Source organism: Fukomys damarensis, unplaced genomic scaffold (assembly GCF_012274545.1).
Source record: "Fukomys damarensis isolate Sample0158 unplaced genomic scaffold, DMR_v1.0_HiC HiC_scaffold_13, whole genome shotgun sequence".
Taxonomy (NCBI): Eukaryota; Metazoa; Chordata; class Mammalia; order Rodentia; family Bathyergidae; genus Fukomys; species Fukomys damarensis.
This window is the reverse complement of record NW_022900925.1, coordinates 37,844,510-37,862,091: the sequence shown is the minus strand read 5'-3', so window position 1 is coordinate 37,862,091 and position 17,582 is coordinate 37,844,510. Positions and strand designations below refer to the sequence as shown.

The following is a 17,582-nucleotide window of genomic DNA, read 5'->3' as shown; positions in this document are numbered from 1 at the left end:
AGTCAGGGGCCAGGTGTCTGTCTCCGTAGTGGACCTGGCCGCCGTGGCTACCCTAGAAATCAAAGGGGCTGCAGGAGGAGGGGGAGTGGGCTCTTGGGCTCTGCACCCCGGACCCCGGTCGCCCCCTCCCGGGTCCCCGCTCCTCCGAGAGGGCGGAGGCCGCGCTCGGGTGCAGTGGGCACGGTCGGGGGCTGCTGAGCTAGTGGTGTTCGAGAACACTCTGAATGCTGGCGACAGCCCGGCAGGTTATCGGAAGTGAGGTTGGAGCGTGGTTCTGAGCAGGCGCAGATGTTCCCATACCAAAGCCGAATGATGCAAAGGTTCTGCAGAACTGGGGCCCGTCCTCATCAGCTGCAGGCTAATTTGGACCTTTTGTATAGGGCGAGGGACAGTACCGCCTTCCGGCTCCTTCCCTTCTTCATGTCTTTATGCCAAGCCAGCTTTGCCCTCTGCTCGGGTAATTTGAGATGGTGGAGGAGGAGATTTGAAGTCAGGATTCTGAGTTTCACTGTCCACGTTAGAAACATAGAGTGCTCAGTGCAGCACGAGGAACACATAGCTTGCAAGCTCATGGGCGGGAACCCCGAGCCCAAGCCGGTGCCACAGGTTTCTGACCCTGGGGAACTGCAGCATTCCGAGGAGGTCAGAGCAGGAGGTCCGAGGTCCAGGCTCTTCTCATTCTGTTTAGTATTAAAATTAAGTATCATGGGTTCATATACGTCATTAAGAACTTGTGTGGTGGTGAGTGTCTAATCCCAGCACTCAGGAGGCTGAGGCAGAGGACTGCCTTGAGTTTGAGGCCAGCCTGGACTACATAGCAAGACCCTGTCAAAAACAAAACCAAAACTTCTCTCGGCACAGAACTTCAGTTGGTGTAAGGATTTACTGCTTGTATTTGGGAAGAGTCGGTGGTTCTTAGTGCTATAAATAGGGAGTTGGCTGTGAGTCATTTAAGGAACTTGGCTTACTCAGCATAAATCTGACGTAAGGAGTGTCCCCAATTTGGCTTCATTTCGGGGCTCCCTGTCCGCAGCCATGGCTTCCAGGCTGGCGTGGAGCTCAGGGCTAGAGGGGTGCTTGTGCTTGTGACCCTGGGTTTTGTCCCTGGCACCACACAGAAAATCAGCGCAGCGGGTAGTCTAGTATGAAGTTACAGTAAAGGAGCGCGGAGATGTCCCCGGCAGGCAGGTCCTGCCGAGCGGAAACATGCAGAACCTCGGGATGGGTGGGGGTGTGGGCCGCTGCGAACTGCCCTGATTTATGCGATGCACGGTGTCAGGAGTTACAAGATACGCGGCTGCTGCACCTGCCACTTGGAAAACGGAACTGTAGATTAAGTAAGCGGAATGCATTCACCGGGCTTACGCACACATATGGCTTGTGCGTGTGTGTGCCTACAGGGCTTTATGGTCACACTAAAATTCACCGTGCCGTCTCTGTACACACGTGCAAAGGAAACAAAGACCACTTTGGCTCTCTGCCATACAACTGGACCTCCAAAGTGCAGACGGCTGTGCTGGTGGGAAAGGCCGTGGGTGTGTGTGGTTCTCCAGTGCTGACAGTGGGGGACACAGGCATGGAGGGGCTTGGCCGAATTTCTCGTTTCCTGGACTCCTCACAGCTGGGGTGGGGATGGGGCAGCCCTGTGGATGCCCTTGGCACTTGGCAGGGTTCCGGCCTCGGTACGGTCCTGACTGCCGTCAAGCAGGCCCACAGGTGTGGATGCCCTCCTTGGCTGTTGTGAGCCCCATAAGGAGTCTCCTCCTTGCGTCCTGGCTGAGTCCATCTTGCTGCTGCACGGCTGCCAGATCGTCTTGGCCCTCGGGAGCAAGGTGGCCGGTGCTGTCCGGACACAGCACACCTGTGACCCCAGAGGAGCCTGGAGCATCGCGAGTTTGAGCACAGCCCGCGCCACTTAGAGACTTAGCCAGACCATCTCTCAATAAAAAAGGGCTGGGGGCCGTAGCTCAGTGTGGAGCCCTGGGTTCAGTCCCAGGGGTGAATATAAAGCAGAGAACCCGCTGGGCTCCCTGGGTGCATTCCCCGGGACCAGGAGCGCAGGCGCTGGGCCTGATAGCAGCACTTTGAACGCGTCACGTTGTTCCTTAGCGTTGGTATCTCTAGGAAGAAGACAAAGACCAGGTTTTTGCCTGTCCACTACAAAGTTCTCTTTCTCCCTCGGAGCCAGGACGTTAGAGTGAAAGCTGTGCTTGTTGGCATTGGCACTGCCAGACCAGGGCTCCTGGAAGACTCCTTGCGCCATGACTGAGGGAAAGTGGCGGCTCCCTCCCTACCTCCGCGTGAGGCCCAGCCTGGGCTCGGTCGGTTGGATTCTGTCTTTTCTCTGGGGTCAGAGTGTCCAGCACGCCGTGGTCTTTGGCCTTGGGGTGGCTCTCAGGTGGCTCTTGCTGCGGTCGGGAGGGTCTCACCTGCTTGCCCGGGGAGCTGGGGACTGGGGACTGGGGACTGGAGCGGCTGGCCACACACAAAGGCGGGAGCAGTTCTGACCTGGCCCTCCACAGCTCCAGGGATCTGAATCCTTTACCCCCTGTCCACGCTGGGTGACTGCGTGGGAAGGGCTGAGCCAGAAGCCATGCCTGTGCTGCGGCCCTGTTCTCACTGTTTGTTTGGACGGCGTCTGGGGTGTTGGCACCGGCTGCTCTGTGGAACTGAAAAGCTACAGGAGCCCGCCCTGAGAGGGAGAGGAGCTTGCCTTGGAGACGGAGAGGTCTGAGGTGAGGCCCCGTGAGGGTGGCGTGAGCCGGCAAGGTGGTGTGCTCCACCCTCCTGGCTCTGGGAAGCTGAAGCAGGAGGGTCGCAGGCCAAGCCCAGCCTGGGCAACTTTGTGACTCGGGGAGACCATGTCGCAAAAGTAAAAGATGAAAAAGTGGCTGGGCTGTAGCTCAGAGCAGAGGCCCTGGGTTCCATCCCCGGCACTGACAGAAAAATAGGAGAAGCCTAGGAACGATTCGGAAACAGCAGATCACTGGAATCTTGGTGCTGACTGGGAGCAAAGCTGTGAAACCCTCATTAACCAGAGTGCAGAGGTGGGGCACAGAGGGAGGGAGGGAGGTTTGGTCTCTTCCTTCTTGCTGGGGTTTTCTGGTCCACACCCAGCACCTAGTGAGCCCAGCAGCCTCAGGAAGTGTTGGGTACCCTGTGAGTGGCAGTTGCTCTAGCACCTGGGATCCCAACGACCAGGATTCTGATTGGCTGAAAGGCCACCCTATTCAACATCCCAGCCAATGAGGAAAGCCAGTTGCTGAAGCTGGTCTTTTGAAAGTTTTTAAACACTGAGTGTTGGGTTCTTGTCTTTGCCTTCTTGCTGGACTTTTAGAAGACTGGAGAACAGTGGGCAGCAGCTCCCTGGGTGCCTGCACCCCCTATGCACTGACCCCCTGAGCACTGGCTTCTCCCTCAGTCCACTCCTGTCTCTCCCCCCCTTTCTCCGGTGCTGGGATGTGGAAGTTACTTAAAGGTCGTTCCAGGTAGTCTTTCGAACTGTGTGAATTGGAGCAGAAGGAGCAGGCCGTCCCAGTGCGCCCTTCATATTATTGGAATCATAATTTAAAGCCAGGTGTGGTGGCGTACACCTGTGATCCCAGCCCAGGAGGCTGAGGCAGGAGGGTTGCCACAAGTTCAAGGCCAGCCTGGGCTGCAGAGGGAGACGGACTCAAAAAAACAAAACAAAAAAATTCCACCCAAAGTACTTTCTTCCCCAGCCAGATAAGTGTGGCAGGAGGGGCGAGGTTGAGGCCTTTGGGGATAATGGGGTGAGGGGTGGCTCCAGGTTGATGCTGAGATTGTGACTGAGGTGTGGGGGAGCAAGTTGTCAGCTGGGGGGTGGACTTGCTCTTCCTCTGGTGGCCTTTGGGGGCACACCGGACACCGTCCCCAAGCTTTGGCCCCAGTTTGTGGCCTGTCCCGCAGTTCTAGGTTTGGGAGGTGCCAGTGTCCCCTGGGGAGCTTCGAGGTGCTGAGGAGGAGGGTTCCAAGGGACCCGCATGTGCCTTGGGGCATCAGGGGTTGCCGAGGTGGGTCTGGGCGGTCTGCAGGCCCGGCCAGTGGGGCTGAAGGCTGAAGGTTCAGCCCCGCCCACCACCCTGTGCCTCCCTACACCCTTGGGTTCGGCAGGCACGGCCCCAGCGTCTGTCCACCCTGGGGCGTGAGGTGAGCAGGGAGCCATCTGCCTGCAGGGGGCAGGTGGCCTGGCCTTACACTGACCCTGGGACGCTCGCTGGTGCCTCCGTCCCAGGTCGAAAGCTCAAAGGCAAGGAGGGGAACGTGGGAGCCGGACAGGAGCCAAGCGGGGCTGCCGTCCTGTGTTGGGTTGTGCAGGTCAGAGCGACGGATGGCGGGGATGCGCCAGCCAGTGGGGCAGAGGTCTGGACCGTGGGACGAGGAGGAATCTACTCTGAGCCCGGCCAGTGGCCCGAGGATTCTGAGGGGCGGAGGCATTCTCAGGGCAGCACCAGTAGGAGGTTGGCTGGACAAAGGGAGCCGTGGCAGGGCGCGGCGGCGACGTTGTAGTAAACAGAGTGGGCGTGCGAGGGGCGCGCGAAGCGTGCTGCCAAGAGCCGGAGAGGGAAAGGAGGCCCTTCCAGAGGGCGCCTCTGCCCTAACAGCAAATCTTCCTGTCCTCGGTTGTCATTTTACCAGACGTGCTTTTTACTACATTTCTCGGACAGTAGGCTATATGGAGAGAGTGCAAAACACAAAACCCGAACTTGCCCAGGTGGGGCATCTCCTAAAACATTATTAATGCTGTTCAAAGAGCTTAAGTCTACTTCAAAAATGTTGGAGGGGCCGGGGATTTGGCTCAGTGGTTCCGGCGCCTGCTTCACGAGCACAAGTTCCTAAGTTCGATCCCCGGTACCAAAAAAAAAAATACATATATATATATTCGAACCAGATACTCAGAATGAAAACAGGGTGTTATCTTTTGTTTTGTCCTGCAGCAATCTAAACCAGGGGCAGTGGCACACAGATACAGCTTCTTAGGAGGCTGAGGCAGGAGGATCTCAGGTTTGAGAACAGCCTGAGCCACATGGAAGAGCCTGTCTCTAAATAACCAAAAGCAGTAAGTCGATCTAAGCTACGTTTCCTGGGCTGCAGTGTCGCGGAGTAGTGAAACTGTGCTGGTCCTTCTGCAGTGAACTTGTCCCTTCCTCCCTCTGAAATAAATCTTTTTTTTGGCGGGGGGTACTGGGATCAAACTCAGGACCTTGTACTTACAATGCAGGGGAAATGCCACTGAGCTAAATCCCCAGCCCCTCTGAAAAAAATTTTTGGCGAGGGTGGGGTTTGAGACAGGGTCTCACTATGTAGTTGAGACTGACCTGGAACTCACTACATAGCCAAGGCTGGACTCGAACTCACAGCGACCCTCCTGCCTCAGCCTCCCAAGTGCTGGGCTTACAGGCGTGCACCACCACGCCCTGAAATAAATCTTAATGTGGACAGCTTGGTGAAGCATTTCATCTCTAAATTGTTTGGGGTTTTTATAATATTTATTTTTCCCTTCCCCCCTTTGCCCTGGGTATGGAACCTGGGACCTCCCGTGGGCTAAACAAGCACTCCGCCACTGAGGCAGCTGTTTTTGCTGGTTTTCGCTTTGTTTGTAATTTTAGCTTTGAGATAGGGTCTTGCTGAGTTGCCTAGCCTGGTTTTGAACTGGTGATCCTCCTTCGTCGGCCTCCTGGTAGCTGGGGTTGCAGGCGAGTGCCACAGCCTGACTCTCGGTGTTGTAGCAGCTGCACCTGTGCTGTCGGGTAGCCCAGAGCGTCCTAGACGCTCCCACCCGCATCTGTCTCAGTGGAGCTGGCTGGTTTACCACTGCTTACTGAAAAGCTGGGCTGGTTGTCCTGAGGCAGAGCCTTGCGAGTGTTCAGCCTGGAAGTGTTTTGAGGGAAATGGATTTTCCAGCCCGCTTATTTAGGGTCGCTGCAACATCAGCGATGGTGCTTCGGAGCCTGAGCTATGTGGGGTGGCTGTGCTCACACCTGGCTGCCTGGCCAGGTCCCACGGGAGTCCTGCTGCGCCCTGGGGTTCCGGCCCTCTTGTGGCTCCTGGCCGGAGACTAGGAGCAGTGTGGAGGAGCAGGCTGCTTAGCCTTGGTTTCTGGACTGGCCCGGCGGGTTCTGAATGCAAACACGTTTCCAGACAGCCCAGGGCAAACCTGCACCCCTGCCCACAAAGGGGACCCTCCGGCGGCTGGCTCACGGAACCTGAAGCTGCTGGTTAGGGTTAGGGTGGACTCGCTCCCCACATCGAGTGGGGAGCTGGGGAGGAGCTCAGTTTTGGTCTAAAAATCCTGACACTGGCAGGATCTGGGGCCCGGGCTGTTGGGCAGTTGTGCGCCAGGCGCCCTGGTGCGCCCCACACGGTTGGCAGTTTGTTTCCCTGCTCTGCAGTGCTGGAGGTCACACCGAGGGCCTCCCCGCAGCACCTGTACAGGTACTGTGTTAGTTAAAATCAAGCCAGGCGTGGTGCGCACACCTGCAATCCCAGCAGCTCGGGAGGCTGAGGCGGGATGATCACAAGTTCAGAGCCACCCTGGGCAACTTAGCAAGACCACGATCTCAAAGTAAAAATTTTAAAAGGGTTGGGGATGCAGCCCAGCCATGGAGCCCTTTGTGTGTGTGTGTGTGTGTGTGTGTGTGTGTGTGTGTGTGTGTGCACACGCACGAGGCGGTAGGTTCTCCCGGTGTGGGTGAGCAGGATGGAGCTCGGAGGTCGGTGAGCGCGCAGTCATGCGCCCCAGACCATGGCCTTGCGTGACAGGGGCTGTGCCAGTGACGGCACCTCCCTGAAATGCACCGTCAGCGCTGCAGCTCTGAGGCCACGCGAGGAGCCGAGTCCTCTGGGAGTCCTCTGTCCTGCTGGTCCAGGCCGCCTGTGCCCTGGGCTTGTTCCTGGCGCGGCCTGGCGCGGTGTAACCCTCACGGCTTGGGCCCTGGGCCGTGCAGTGTGGGAGGCTGGGCCAGGGCGCTCCACGGTGGGGTGGGACCTGGAGGACGCGCACCATGTGGCCATTGTTGAGGCAGCTGTCCGCCGGCCGCGCCCCCTGGAAACGAGCCCTTTTCATGGGGGGCCGTGTGGGCACTGCTGCTGCATCGCCACCCTGCGTGCGCGGGTAGCGCCCTGAGGAGGCCAACACAGCCCCGTTGTTCCCTGCGGTGCGCCGGCCCACATTGCTCGCTTTGTTTGGCTCCTGAAAGGAACCCACTTCGCCATTTACTAAAGGAGATGCGTGCTTGGGGAGGTGAAGCCCGGGGCCCTGGGTCACCTCCTGCAGGCCCGAGCCCTGCCCCTGTGCCACTCTCCAGATGGTGGCTGCACCTTGGTTTGGAGGAGTCACCTCCCTGTCAGCGGCACAAGGGGAGGGTGCGCCTGCTCTGGGCTGAGCGGGTGGTCTGTCCTGACCTGGCTGGGGCGAGCAGGTCTGGCCGAGCCCCGGGGAGCCTGGGTGTGCCAGGCTGGTCTGCCCCTTAAAACCCCTCAGATTGAGCAGTGTCTCCGCAGTCATCTCGGTAAACCTGTCGTCATCCCTGCCCGGTGGGAGAGTGCTTTGGCTGCCTTGGGTGGAGGTCACTGGTTCGGTTTCCCGCACTCTAGTTGTTGTGGCTACTTTGAGCCTAGCCTGACGGAGGTCGGGTAGTGGGTGCCGTGGGCTGAGGGCCTGGGAGGCCAGGCCTCCTCACAGCGCAGCCCTGTCCCTGCTGCCACTCATCTTGGCTCCGTCTGCTCCTTTGCCACCTGCTTCTGCACAGCTTGTCCTTCCAGAGGTAGACACCCGAGCCCTTCCGGGTGCTGGGTCATTAAAACTCTTCAGGGCAAGATGCACTTTGCGTGGGGAGTCACTGTTCATTCCCTGCCTGTAACGAGGTTTCCTGGAAGTTTCTAAAAGAGGCAGCAGTTGTGATGCACTGAGAAGGAAAAGGTAGAAAAATTCATTTGTTGCAGAATGTGATGATATACACCCATGATCCCAGCACTCTGGGAGGCTGAGGCAGGAGGATCTTAAGATCCAGCACAGCCTGTGCAACTTAGCAAGATCCTGACTCAAAAAATTTAAAAAAGAGCCAGGATGTAGCTCAGTGCAGAGGCTCTGGGTTCTACTCCTGCATGTACAGGGACAGAGAATTTTCAGCTGCCGCGTGGGGAGCGCACCTGCAACCCCAGCTATCTGGGTGGCTGATTCAAGAGAGCTGCAGGATTCAGGCCAGGCTGGCAGGTTAGCAAGACCCTGTCTGGAAATTTTTACAAAGGGCTAGAGATGCATCTCAGAGCTAAGCGCTTGCTGGCCGCAATGCCTGAGGCCAGTGTCACACACGTGGCAAGCCCCGGGTCTGGCCCCCAGCACCCCGTGTGGTTGTCCGGGCCGTCCCCATGTCCCTGGCACAGTGGCCGAGCCACGCAGGCCGGGCAGTGTGACGACGGGGCCTCCGTTGCGCCTCCTGCCCTGGTGCCGGTAACTTGCCTCCATCTCTTTCCTCTCAGGGAAGCAGAGTCCTTCAAGGAACAAGGAAATGCTTATTATGCCAAGAAAGATTACCACGAGGCCTACAACTACTACACGAAGGCCATAGGTAAGGGGCCGGTGCGGCGGACGGTGCGAGCAGCTCCGTGAGGGAGCCCTGCGTCTCTGGCGGCTCCTGGAGCTCTCCCCGGTGACTCGTGGACTTGTCCTGGAAGATGGCCTTGTAGCCAGGCCTGGTGGCGCAGGCTGTAACCCCTGGGAAGCACTCTGGGAAGCTGAGGCAGGAGGGGCTAGGGATTGTAGTTCGGTGCATTGGCTCCGGGTTCAATTCCCAGTGTTGGGGAAAAACATAGCAGGAATGCAAATGGCCTCTGTCCACACAGCCAGGTCCCCTGGTCCCCATGCTTCACCTACCCGCTGAACACACTGCCCTCCGTGCTGCTCCCTCGTGGCCCGCAGGCCAGGCCGTCGCGCAGAGTGCTTTGGGAGAGCGGCTGCGCTCTGACCCGGGTGCCCGATGCTTCTGTGGTGCTGCGTGGCTTGGGCTTCCGCTCTGAGCCGCCCAGCCCGGCTGTGCTTGAAGCTGGTTTGCTGAGCCCACTGTGGTCTTGCGGGTGCCCGGGATTGAGTTCAGGGCGCTATAGCTGTACCTGGTCTTCTCTCAGAATTGCTTGTTTCGTGGCTGATGTCGTGTGCACAGGTAGGACCATTTGGCCATGGCCTTCTAGAGAGCAGTCTGCACTCCTTTTTCCTCTTTGCTATTTTTTTAGACATTCTCTCGCAGAGTACTCTAAACTGGCCTCAAGTCCGTGATCCTCCTGCCTTAGCCTCCCCAGTGCTAGGATTGCTGGTGCACACCACTGTATCTGACCTTTGTTGTTGTCTGCTCTGCTCGTGGTACTGGGATGTAGCCCAGGAGCCTGAAGGCCCGACAAGCGCTCCATTCCCTCACTGGGTTGCAGTCAGGACCTGAGCTGCCCTGAACCCCTCTCTCTGCCTCCCTGTAGATATGCGTCCCAAAAACGCAAGCTACTACGGGAACCGGGCGGCCACGCTGATGATGCTGGGCCGGTTCCGAGAGGCACTGGCGGACGCGCAGCAGTCTGTGCGGCTGGACGACGGCTTCGTGAGGGTGCGTCTGGGCATTTACCCTGCGTGCGGTGGCGGGATCAACCAAGGGCGCCACGCCAGGACTGAGGCCTGCTGGCCCCTGGTGGCCCTGCTGGTTTTGGTTTTGCGGGGCTTCAATGCCGCTGCTGACTTCTGTCTGTCCCACCGCTCAACGGTGCTCTCTCTCCTGCCACTGTCTCTAGGGACATCTGCGAGAGGGCAAGTGCCACCTCTCCCTGGGGAATGCCATGGCAGCGTGTCGCAGCTTCCAGAGAGCTTTGGAACTGGACCACAGAAACACTCAGGCGCAGCAGGAGGTGCGGTCCCTGCGTGTCACACGTGTGCGGGTTTAGAAGTGAGGGGCGCCGGCGGGGCCCTGCCCAGGGGTCTGAACGGAGATGCCTCCACCCCCGCCCACCTGTTATCACATTGGTTTCTGGCCTTAGAAGCTGTGACTGTGGTCAGTGGACCGCGGTGCAGCCTGTAATCGCGGCGCTCTGGGAATGTGGCGGCACAGTCCCACATGGAATCCCAGCCTGGCCACGGCACAAGATCCTGTCTCGTGGGGAAGAGGGCAGGGCTGGAGCTCAGTGGGGCGCTGGGTCCATCCCAGGACCTGTGCGAGGTTGTGGAGGACGGGAGGCAGGAGCAGCTGTGCTGACTACAAATGGCCTGGACGGAGCTCCAGGACAGCTTGGGGTCCCCCGGGCCCGCCTGACCCACTCAGTGCCTGCAGCAGATCGCCCTGCGTGGATTGAGCAGTGGATGGAGACCCAGCCTCTCCCTGGCGGTAACACGCCACGGGTGCTGGAGCCCAGGCCCAGGGCTGTGGCCAGTGATGCTCACTGCGGCTCCGTCAAGGAAGCGTACCAGCCTGGTTGGCCAGAGTCGCCTCCTTTATTTCTTTAATTTTGGGGGTGCTAAAGACATGATTTTCTTGAAAGAGCAGTCATTGAGGCTTGTTGGTTTTTATGATTATTAAATCTCTGACTTCACTAAAAATTTCCACCTATTTGATTTTTCCGTATAGTTCAAGAATGCTAATGCGGTTATGGAATATGAGAAAATAGCAGAGACGGATTTTGAGAAGCGAGATTTTCGGAAGGTAAAGTACAACTATGAGGAGATCATCTGTCCTTTCTTGCAGAGTGCAGGGTGGGCTGTGTGTGCATGCGTGTGTGTGACCAAGGTCAGCATTGTGGTACAGAAGAGCTAGAATAGTAAATTCTTCCTTGAAATTTACTTTAATAGTAAATTGGGCCTTTTGCTTTCATCTTCAAAAATCTTGGGCTGGGGATTTAGCTCGGTGGTTCTTCTTCTGCCTGCCTTGCAAGCGCAACATCCCAAATTCAATCCCAGGTACCCGCCCCCCAAATCTTTTCTTTCCCAAGCATTCTGGGAGGCTGAGGCAGGAGGATTGAAAGTACTCACCCAGCCTGGGCAGATTAGGTACTTCATGAGATTTTCTCTCAGAAAATAAAGGGTCACGGATACAGCTCAGTAGTGCTGCCTGCCTTGTAAGCACCAGGTGCGGAGCTCAATCCCCATTACTCCCCCCTCCACCAGAAAAAAAAATGAAAGGGCTGAGGATGTGTCTCAGTGCAAAAGCCCTGTGTTCAGTGACAGTACCCTAGGAAGAAACAGAAGGTTTGTTTGTTTTTGCTGGTACAGTAATTTGCTTACATATATATGGCTTTATGATAAAAAGCCAAGTGAGTTGTTTGTTGGCTTTGTTCCTGTGGCTGCTGTGTAAAGTCTGTCCCAGAAGTGTGCTGCTTACTAAGGGAAAGCCAGTTGGAATTAAATATTGGGTTCAAGTAATCTATTTTTACTGGGATGAAGACAGTTGATTTTAACCTGTTTATGTGCCCTATAAATCAAAAGTTGGAGCCAGGCATGGTGGCAGATTCACAATCCCAGCATCCTGGTAGGCTGAGACAGGAGGATCAAAAGTTCAAGGTCTGTCTTACAAGCATGAGGTCCCGAGTTCAGTTCCTGGTACCCAAAACCAAAAACAAACACAAAATAGAATCTCTAGTTTAGGCCTAGTATTTAGCTCAGTGGTTCCACCGCCTGCCTTAAAAGTGCAAGGTCCCAAATTTGATCCCCAGTTTAAAAAAAAAAAAAGAAGAAAGTAAGTTCAAGTCAAGGCTGGGCAAGTGGCATGCACCTTGTCATCCCAGCACTCAGGAGGCTGAGGCAGGAGGATCGCTACAAGTTCCAGGCCACTCTGGGCTACATAGTAAGTTCAAGACCAACCTGGACTACTTGGTGAGACCTTGTCTCAAAAACCAAAACAAAATCATTCTTAACTCATGCACTGCTCAAGGCCCTTTATGTGGTGGTAAATTACTTGGTCAGCTCACGTAGTCCCAGGATTGACTCCTCCACCCCTCTCCTGTCCATCAGTTTAGTAAGCAGTGTCTATGGTGTTCATGGAGAGGACTCTGCCTCCTGGCACGTTTCAGAGGTCACACAGGCTGGAGCTTTGTCCCGAAAGGCGGCTCTGCGTCTTCCCCTGCCCATCCCGGGTCCAGACCCCAAGTCTGTGACAGAGCCTTCTGTCTGCGACAGCCCAGCCGCCCCGTTGTGGTCACGGTGATGTCACAAATGAAGAATTATAGTCCCGGTAGGGAACAGATGAACTTGAGAGAAACAAAGATCTCCTTTGCCTGCAGCTGTCCTTTGGGGGGCTGGGGGGAGCCCTGGGCACCAGCGACCAGGCCCACTCACCCTCAGGACAAAACTGCCCAGCACTTTGTCCAGGGGCCCCACGTGTCTCAGTGAGTCCTGCTTCTGCCTCACCAACTGTGTCAGTCTCGGCCTTAGTTTCCTCATCACTGAAACAAAGGGACCTAGGAAAGTGTTGGGAGGGTTAGATGGGTCCGTGAAGTGCTCAGTAAACATTGGCCGTTGCCGGGCCGAGTACTGGGCAGGCAGCTGTGGCTCGCAGTACAGTGCTTGCTTCAGGAGGCCCATGGCCCTGAGTCCAGTACCCAGCACTGCCCAAAAAGACTTCGGCACTCTCCTGCTCAGCAGTGGGCCCAGAACTTCTCTGAGCCTCGTGTGGCCTAGAGAAGGCGCAGACACTTCTGGGGTTCGGGACCAGAACCTAGTCCGCTGTCCTTTCCACAGGTGGTTTTCTGCATGGACCGGGCCCTGGAGTTCGCCCCTGCCTGCCACCGCTTCAAGATCCTCAAAGCAGAGTGCCTGGCGATGCTGGGCCGCTACCCAGAGGCACAGTCTGTGGCCAGGTGAGCGCCAGGCCATGCCAGACTGCAGGACCGTCTGCCTGTCTTCCTGCTACTTGGGAGGCCAAGATGGAGGACTGGCCAGGGTGCAGCCTTCTGCAGGCCCTCCAGCCGGGTGGGGACCGGGTTGTATTGCTGTTTGAGTTGTGCTGTGCTGCAGCCCTTCACTCTGCTTTCGGGCGGTGGGGGCGGTGGGAGGCGTCTCAGCCAGAAGCCCTGAGGTCTCTGAGGCCTCCACCCCTCTCAGATGGGAAGATGGGCAAGACTCTTCCCCGGTCCCAGCATGGTGGCACAGGCTTCTCACCCCAGCGCTCCGGGAGGCTGAGGCAGGGCGGTCACGAGTTTGAGCCCAGCCTGGGCAGCCTAAGAACAGGGAGACCCTCTCTTGGTATAAAAAAGGCTGGGAGGTAGTTGAGCGTGGAGCCCCCAGTGCCACAGAAAAACAGGACCCGGCACAGCCGCAGGCAAGCTTTGCCTTGTGGGTTTGTGGGTGCCGCCCACCCAGCAGGCGAGCGTGGTGAGGCACAGGCGCGGCCTGCAGTGCCGAGTGGACCCGGCCCCGGAGGGTTTGGGACCAGAGCCGCAGGAGAGGAGACATCCTAGGAGGCCAGGGCCATCGGCTGCGCGCTTTGTAGGGTTTGGGGCTTCTCGGGAGCCTGCTTTGCACCCCGTGAGCACTGCACTCATGGCTGGGCCGGGCTGGGCGCCTCCTGAGCCCCGCCGAGCCTGCCGTGTGGTGTTGCAGCGACATCCTGCGGCTGGACTCCACCAACGCCGACGCGCTGTACGTGCGGGGCCTGTGCCTCTACTACGAGGACTGCATCGAGAAGGCCGTGCAGTTCTTCGTGCAGGCGCTCAGGATGGCGCCCGACCACGAGAAGGCCTGCGTGGCCTGCAGGGTGAGTGCTGTGGCCCAGAGGTGACCGGACCGCGTTGTTGGTGCTTCCGATGCCTCCCTGGGGGCCTGGGTTTCTTCTCTTCTCCCCCTCAAGAAAGCGAGTGATGCCCCCGAGGCTTGTGCTGCAGCGAGATGGGGACCTAGGCTTCCTGGACGCACACCACCCCTTTGCTCTTCCCCGCAGAACGCCAAAGCCCTTAAAGCAAAGAAGGAAGATGGGAATAAAGCGTTTAAGGACGGGAACTACAAGTTAGCGCATGAACTGTACACAGAAGCCCTGGCCATAGACCCCAACAACATCAAAACAAACGCCAAGCTCTACTGTAATCGGGGGACAGTCAACTCCAAGGTGAGCGCGCGCCCTGGCGTGGGACAGCGGGCACAGGGCGGGGTGCTGCCCTGTGGAGGTGGCACCCTCAGGTTCAGGGCCTGCTCTTCCCAGGGCCTCCCCTCCAGTGGGCGCGTGCGGAGCTTCGGGGGATTTAGACGCAGTGCGCCCTCCCACGTAGCTGGTGTCGCCAGCGTGGCCGAGGAGGCCCGTGCCCCCCCGAGCCCAGCAGTTAGATCTTGCGGTCATTCTCAGCAGGCGGAGGCCCAGGCGCCCATCCAGCTGTGCCGGGCTGACGTGGGGTGGCTACGGCCATCCGGCCATCCCCTCGGGTGCCTGCCTGGCTTGCAGAATGGAGTAGCCAGGCTAGCTGGGCAGTGGTCTCCACACTTGGCCGTGGCTCGCTCGCTCGCTCGGTGACTGCTCACTCTCTCCTGAAGCTCAGGAAGCTGGATGAGGCGATCGGGGACTGCACGCGGGCCGTGACCCTCGACGACTCGTACATCAAGGCCTACTTGAGGAGAGCGCAGTGGTGAGTGTGGCGCTGCCGGCCGGCCTGCCGGGGGAGTGGCACCGTGACGACCGCAGACCGGGCGTGGCGTGAGGTCATTTGGTCCTTCCCTGCTCTAGGTGGGACTGCTCCGGCCTAGCCCGTCTTTATGGTGCGGCGAGGAGGCTCCCGAGCCTGCTCTAACGCCCGCGCTCCGTAAGTGTCCTCCCCAGCGTCCCCCGCATCTCGGAGCTGCGCGTGTGCGGCCCACCTCGCCCTCCCTTGGCACCGTGCTCGGCACGTGGGTACTCGCGACTGTGCTGAGCTGGGCGTCCGGCGCTGGCCGAGGAGGAACAGGGTTCCCCTTGGACACAGCCGAGGCCTGCACTTTCGCTGGCTCTGTGCACAGCAGCCGGGACCCCCCTGAGAGCCCTGGTCTCGCCTGCCCCAGGGCCCAGTTCGCCCCGTGGCCGGGCATTCTCTTCAGGGAGGATCAGTGTCCGCAGGAGGGCAAGACCCATCCTGGGAGGGCAGGTTTGCGCACCGTGCTGTGTGACACCATCAGCTCGGACCGGGTCCGCTGCCCACCAAGCAGGGGTTCGAGCTCTAGACCGCCGCCCGTCATGTCAGGCGCGATTGTCACACTAGCTAGGAGGGCGCTGCGTTGTGGTGCAAGCTTCGGGATGGACCTGGGGGCTGAGCCATCCCAGGACATGGAGTCCGTGGTCTGAGAGGCGGCCTTGGCGCGGCCCGCCTTCGCTCACCACCGGGGATACACGCAGTAGCTGTGGGGACAGAATCTGTCCTTTGAGCCAGCCAGAGATGGGCTGCGACAGACACGAAATGCTGTGGGGTCGGCTGCAGCCTCACTGAGGCGGTGGGAAGGGGAGGCCAGTGACCGACCCAGTGGGAAGGACGCCGTCTGGCGGGAAGCAGCAGGGAGCCCTGGGTTGTTGCGTGGGTGGGAAGAGTCGGGGCAGAGGCTGGTTCTCTTCTTCTCTGTGTGCAGAGCATGTCTCATCTCGGTGCCTTTCTTGTTGCTGGGACAAATGCCCAGCACCCCCAGGTGGGGAGGAGAGGTTTCGGTCCGTTGTCAGCTGCTGTGAGACAGGGTGGCCGGGCAGAGGAGCAGCAGCTCAGGGCATGGTGGGCAGGAAATGGGCCCACACCATGCCCCGGCACCTCTCCAGCCAGACTTCGCCTCCCAGCCTCACACCCTTCAGTGCCTCCCACCCCAGGGACCAGTGTAGCTGTGGGAACCACTGTGCTGCAGTCCCCTCCAAGCCCCCGTGAGCCCACGCTGGTCAGGGACAGATCCAGAGTGTCACAGTCAGCAACTCCTTCCTCCCTGCTAGCCACAGAGGTCCTTGCGGTGCTCTGCCTTGTGACCACCTCAGGGACCCGGCACTGGCTGGCCAAGTGTGGACAGGGCACACTGGGCCCTGTGGATGCTGGGCACACCTCCTGTCATGAGTGGAGCCCCTGCTCCCAGAAGCCCCACTTACTCTGCTACTTGTCTTCGGCGTTTAAAACATTTTAAAATGGCCCGGGGATTTAGCTCAGTGGTTCCAGCGCCGGCCTCACAAATGTAAGGACCTGAGTTCGAGCCCCAGTACCCCCCCAAAAAAACCCAAAACATTTTAAAATCTAAGTTGGGCACGGAGCTCCCATCTGTGTTCACAGCAATCTGGGAAACTGAGGCAGGGGTTGGCAAGCTCAAATTCCATCCAGGCAACTTAGAAACTTAGCAGGACTTCGTATTCGTGTGAAAAAGACAACTGGGGATATAGCTCACTGCAAAGATCTTAGGTTCAAACCCCAGTGCTACGAAAAGGAAAAAAGAAAAGGTGGAATGTACCTTGAATCTTAAGGCACATGAAATTAGCGCAGTATGGCTTGTTCCTGGGCTGGAGACCCTGAGCCTCTTCCCTCGCCCAGCCCCCAGCACCGGCTCCCTGTGGCCTCAGTGGCCTGGCCACTGGTGTCTGCTGGCAGGGGGGCCGGCTAGACTGGCACTCGTGGTGTGTCGGTGCCGTGGTGTCGCCAGCCTCGGCAGGAGCCGTGCCTCTGTAGGGTGCACCACGCCCCAGCCAGCCCGCCGTCCCCTGGCTGCCCTCTGTCCTGGCCCAGGACCCCTTGGCATCACGCTGCCCATGGCTCCTCACGCTCACCCATCACCACCTCACGTGGAGGGGCCCTGATGCCTGCCAGTGGCTGCCACCTCACGCACCCTCCTGGCAGCTCCTGGCCCCTCTGCGCTGCCCGCTACTCCCAAGACGTGGCTGTCCCGCCCTGGTGTGAGGCAGCTCCGCACAGCACAGACCATGGTCCTTACGGCTCGGCAAAGCAGCTCTTCGCTGCGAGCCTCTTCCCCTCAGGGTCCCAAGCCTGAGTGCCCCGCCTGTGTTCCTTCTAGTTACATGGACCTGGAGCAGTACGAGGAGGCCGTGCGGGACTACGAGAAGGTCTACCAGACAGAGAAGACGAAAGGTGAGGGGAGCTTGGCAGCCCGGTGTTCCGGGCAGCGGGCGACAGGGACCTGAGGGGCAGGCAGTCAGCCAGCCATGTCCTCCGCTGCCCGTGTCCCCAGAACACAAACAGCTCCTGAAGAACGCACAGCTGGAGCTGAAGAAGAGCAAGCGGAAAGACTACTACAAGATCCTGGGGGTGGACAAGAACGCCTCGGAGGACGAAATCAAGAGAGCCTACCGGAAGCGGGCCCTGATGCACCACCCAGGTGGGTGGCGGGGTGGTGTCTTCACCCTGCCCACCCCAGGGCCTGCCTGAGTGCTGCCTTCCTCCCTGCAGATCGGCACAGCGGGGCCAGCGCCGAGGTGCAGAAGGAGGAGGAGAAGAAGTTCAAGGAGGTGGGTGAGGCCTTCACCATCCTCTCGGACCCCAAGAAGAAGACGCGCTACGACAGTGGGCAGGACCTGGACGAGGAGGGCATGAACATGGGCGGTGCGTCGGCCGGGCCCCAGGAGCCTGCACGGGGACGCTCAGTGGCCACACAGCTGCCCCAG

General features: G+C 58.8%; 1 protein-coding gene across 2 annotated transcripts in view; it reads left to right on the top strand.

Moving 5' to 3' along the window:
• Window positions 1–17,582, top strand: part of Dnajc7 (DnaJ heat shock protein family (Hsp40) member C7) — a 21,229-nt gene that overhangs the window by 2,331 nt on the left and 1,316 nt on the right. Inside the window, exons 1-12 of one of the 2 annotated variants that reach the window (XM_010635491.3) lie at window positions 4,945–5,080; window positions 8,503–8,591; window positions 9,490–9,614; window positions 9,796–9,909; window positions 10,623–10,697; window positions 12,728–12,846; window positions 13,589–13,742; window positions 13,926–14,090; window positions 14,510–14,601; window positions 16,976–17,049; window positions 17,150–17,296; window positions 17,368–17,520. In XM_010635491.3, coding sequence (XP_010633793.1) covers window positions 9,492–9,614; window positions 9,796–9,909; window positions 10,623–10,697; window positions 12,728–12,846; window positions 13,589–13,742; window positions 13,926–14,090; window positions 14,510–14,601; window positions 16,976–17,049; window positions 17,150–17,296; window positions 17,368–17,520 — 1,216 coding nt within the window. In that variant the 5' untranslated portion in view covers window positions 4,945–5,080; window positions 8,503–8,591; window positions 9,490–9,491. Of the gene's footprint in view, window positions 1–4,944; window positions 5,081–8,502; window positions 8,592–9,489; window positions 9,615–9,795; window positions 9,910–10,622; window positions 10,698–12,727; window positions 12,847–13,588; window positions 13,743–13,925; window positions 14,091–14,509; window positions 14,602–16,975; window positions 17,050–17,149; window positions 17,297–17,367; window positions 17,521–17,582 lie in introns of those variants that run through there. The other variant, XM_010635492.3, reaches the window with a different exon arrangement.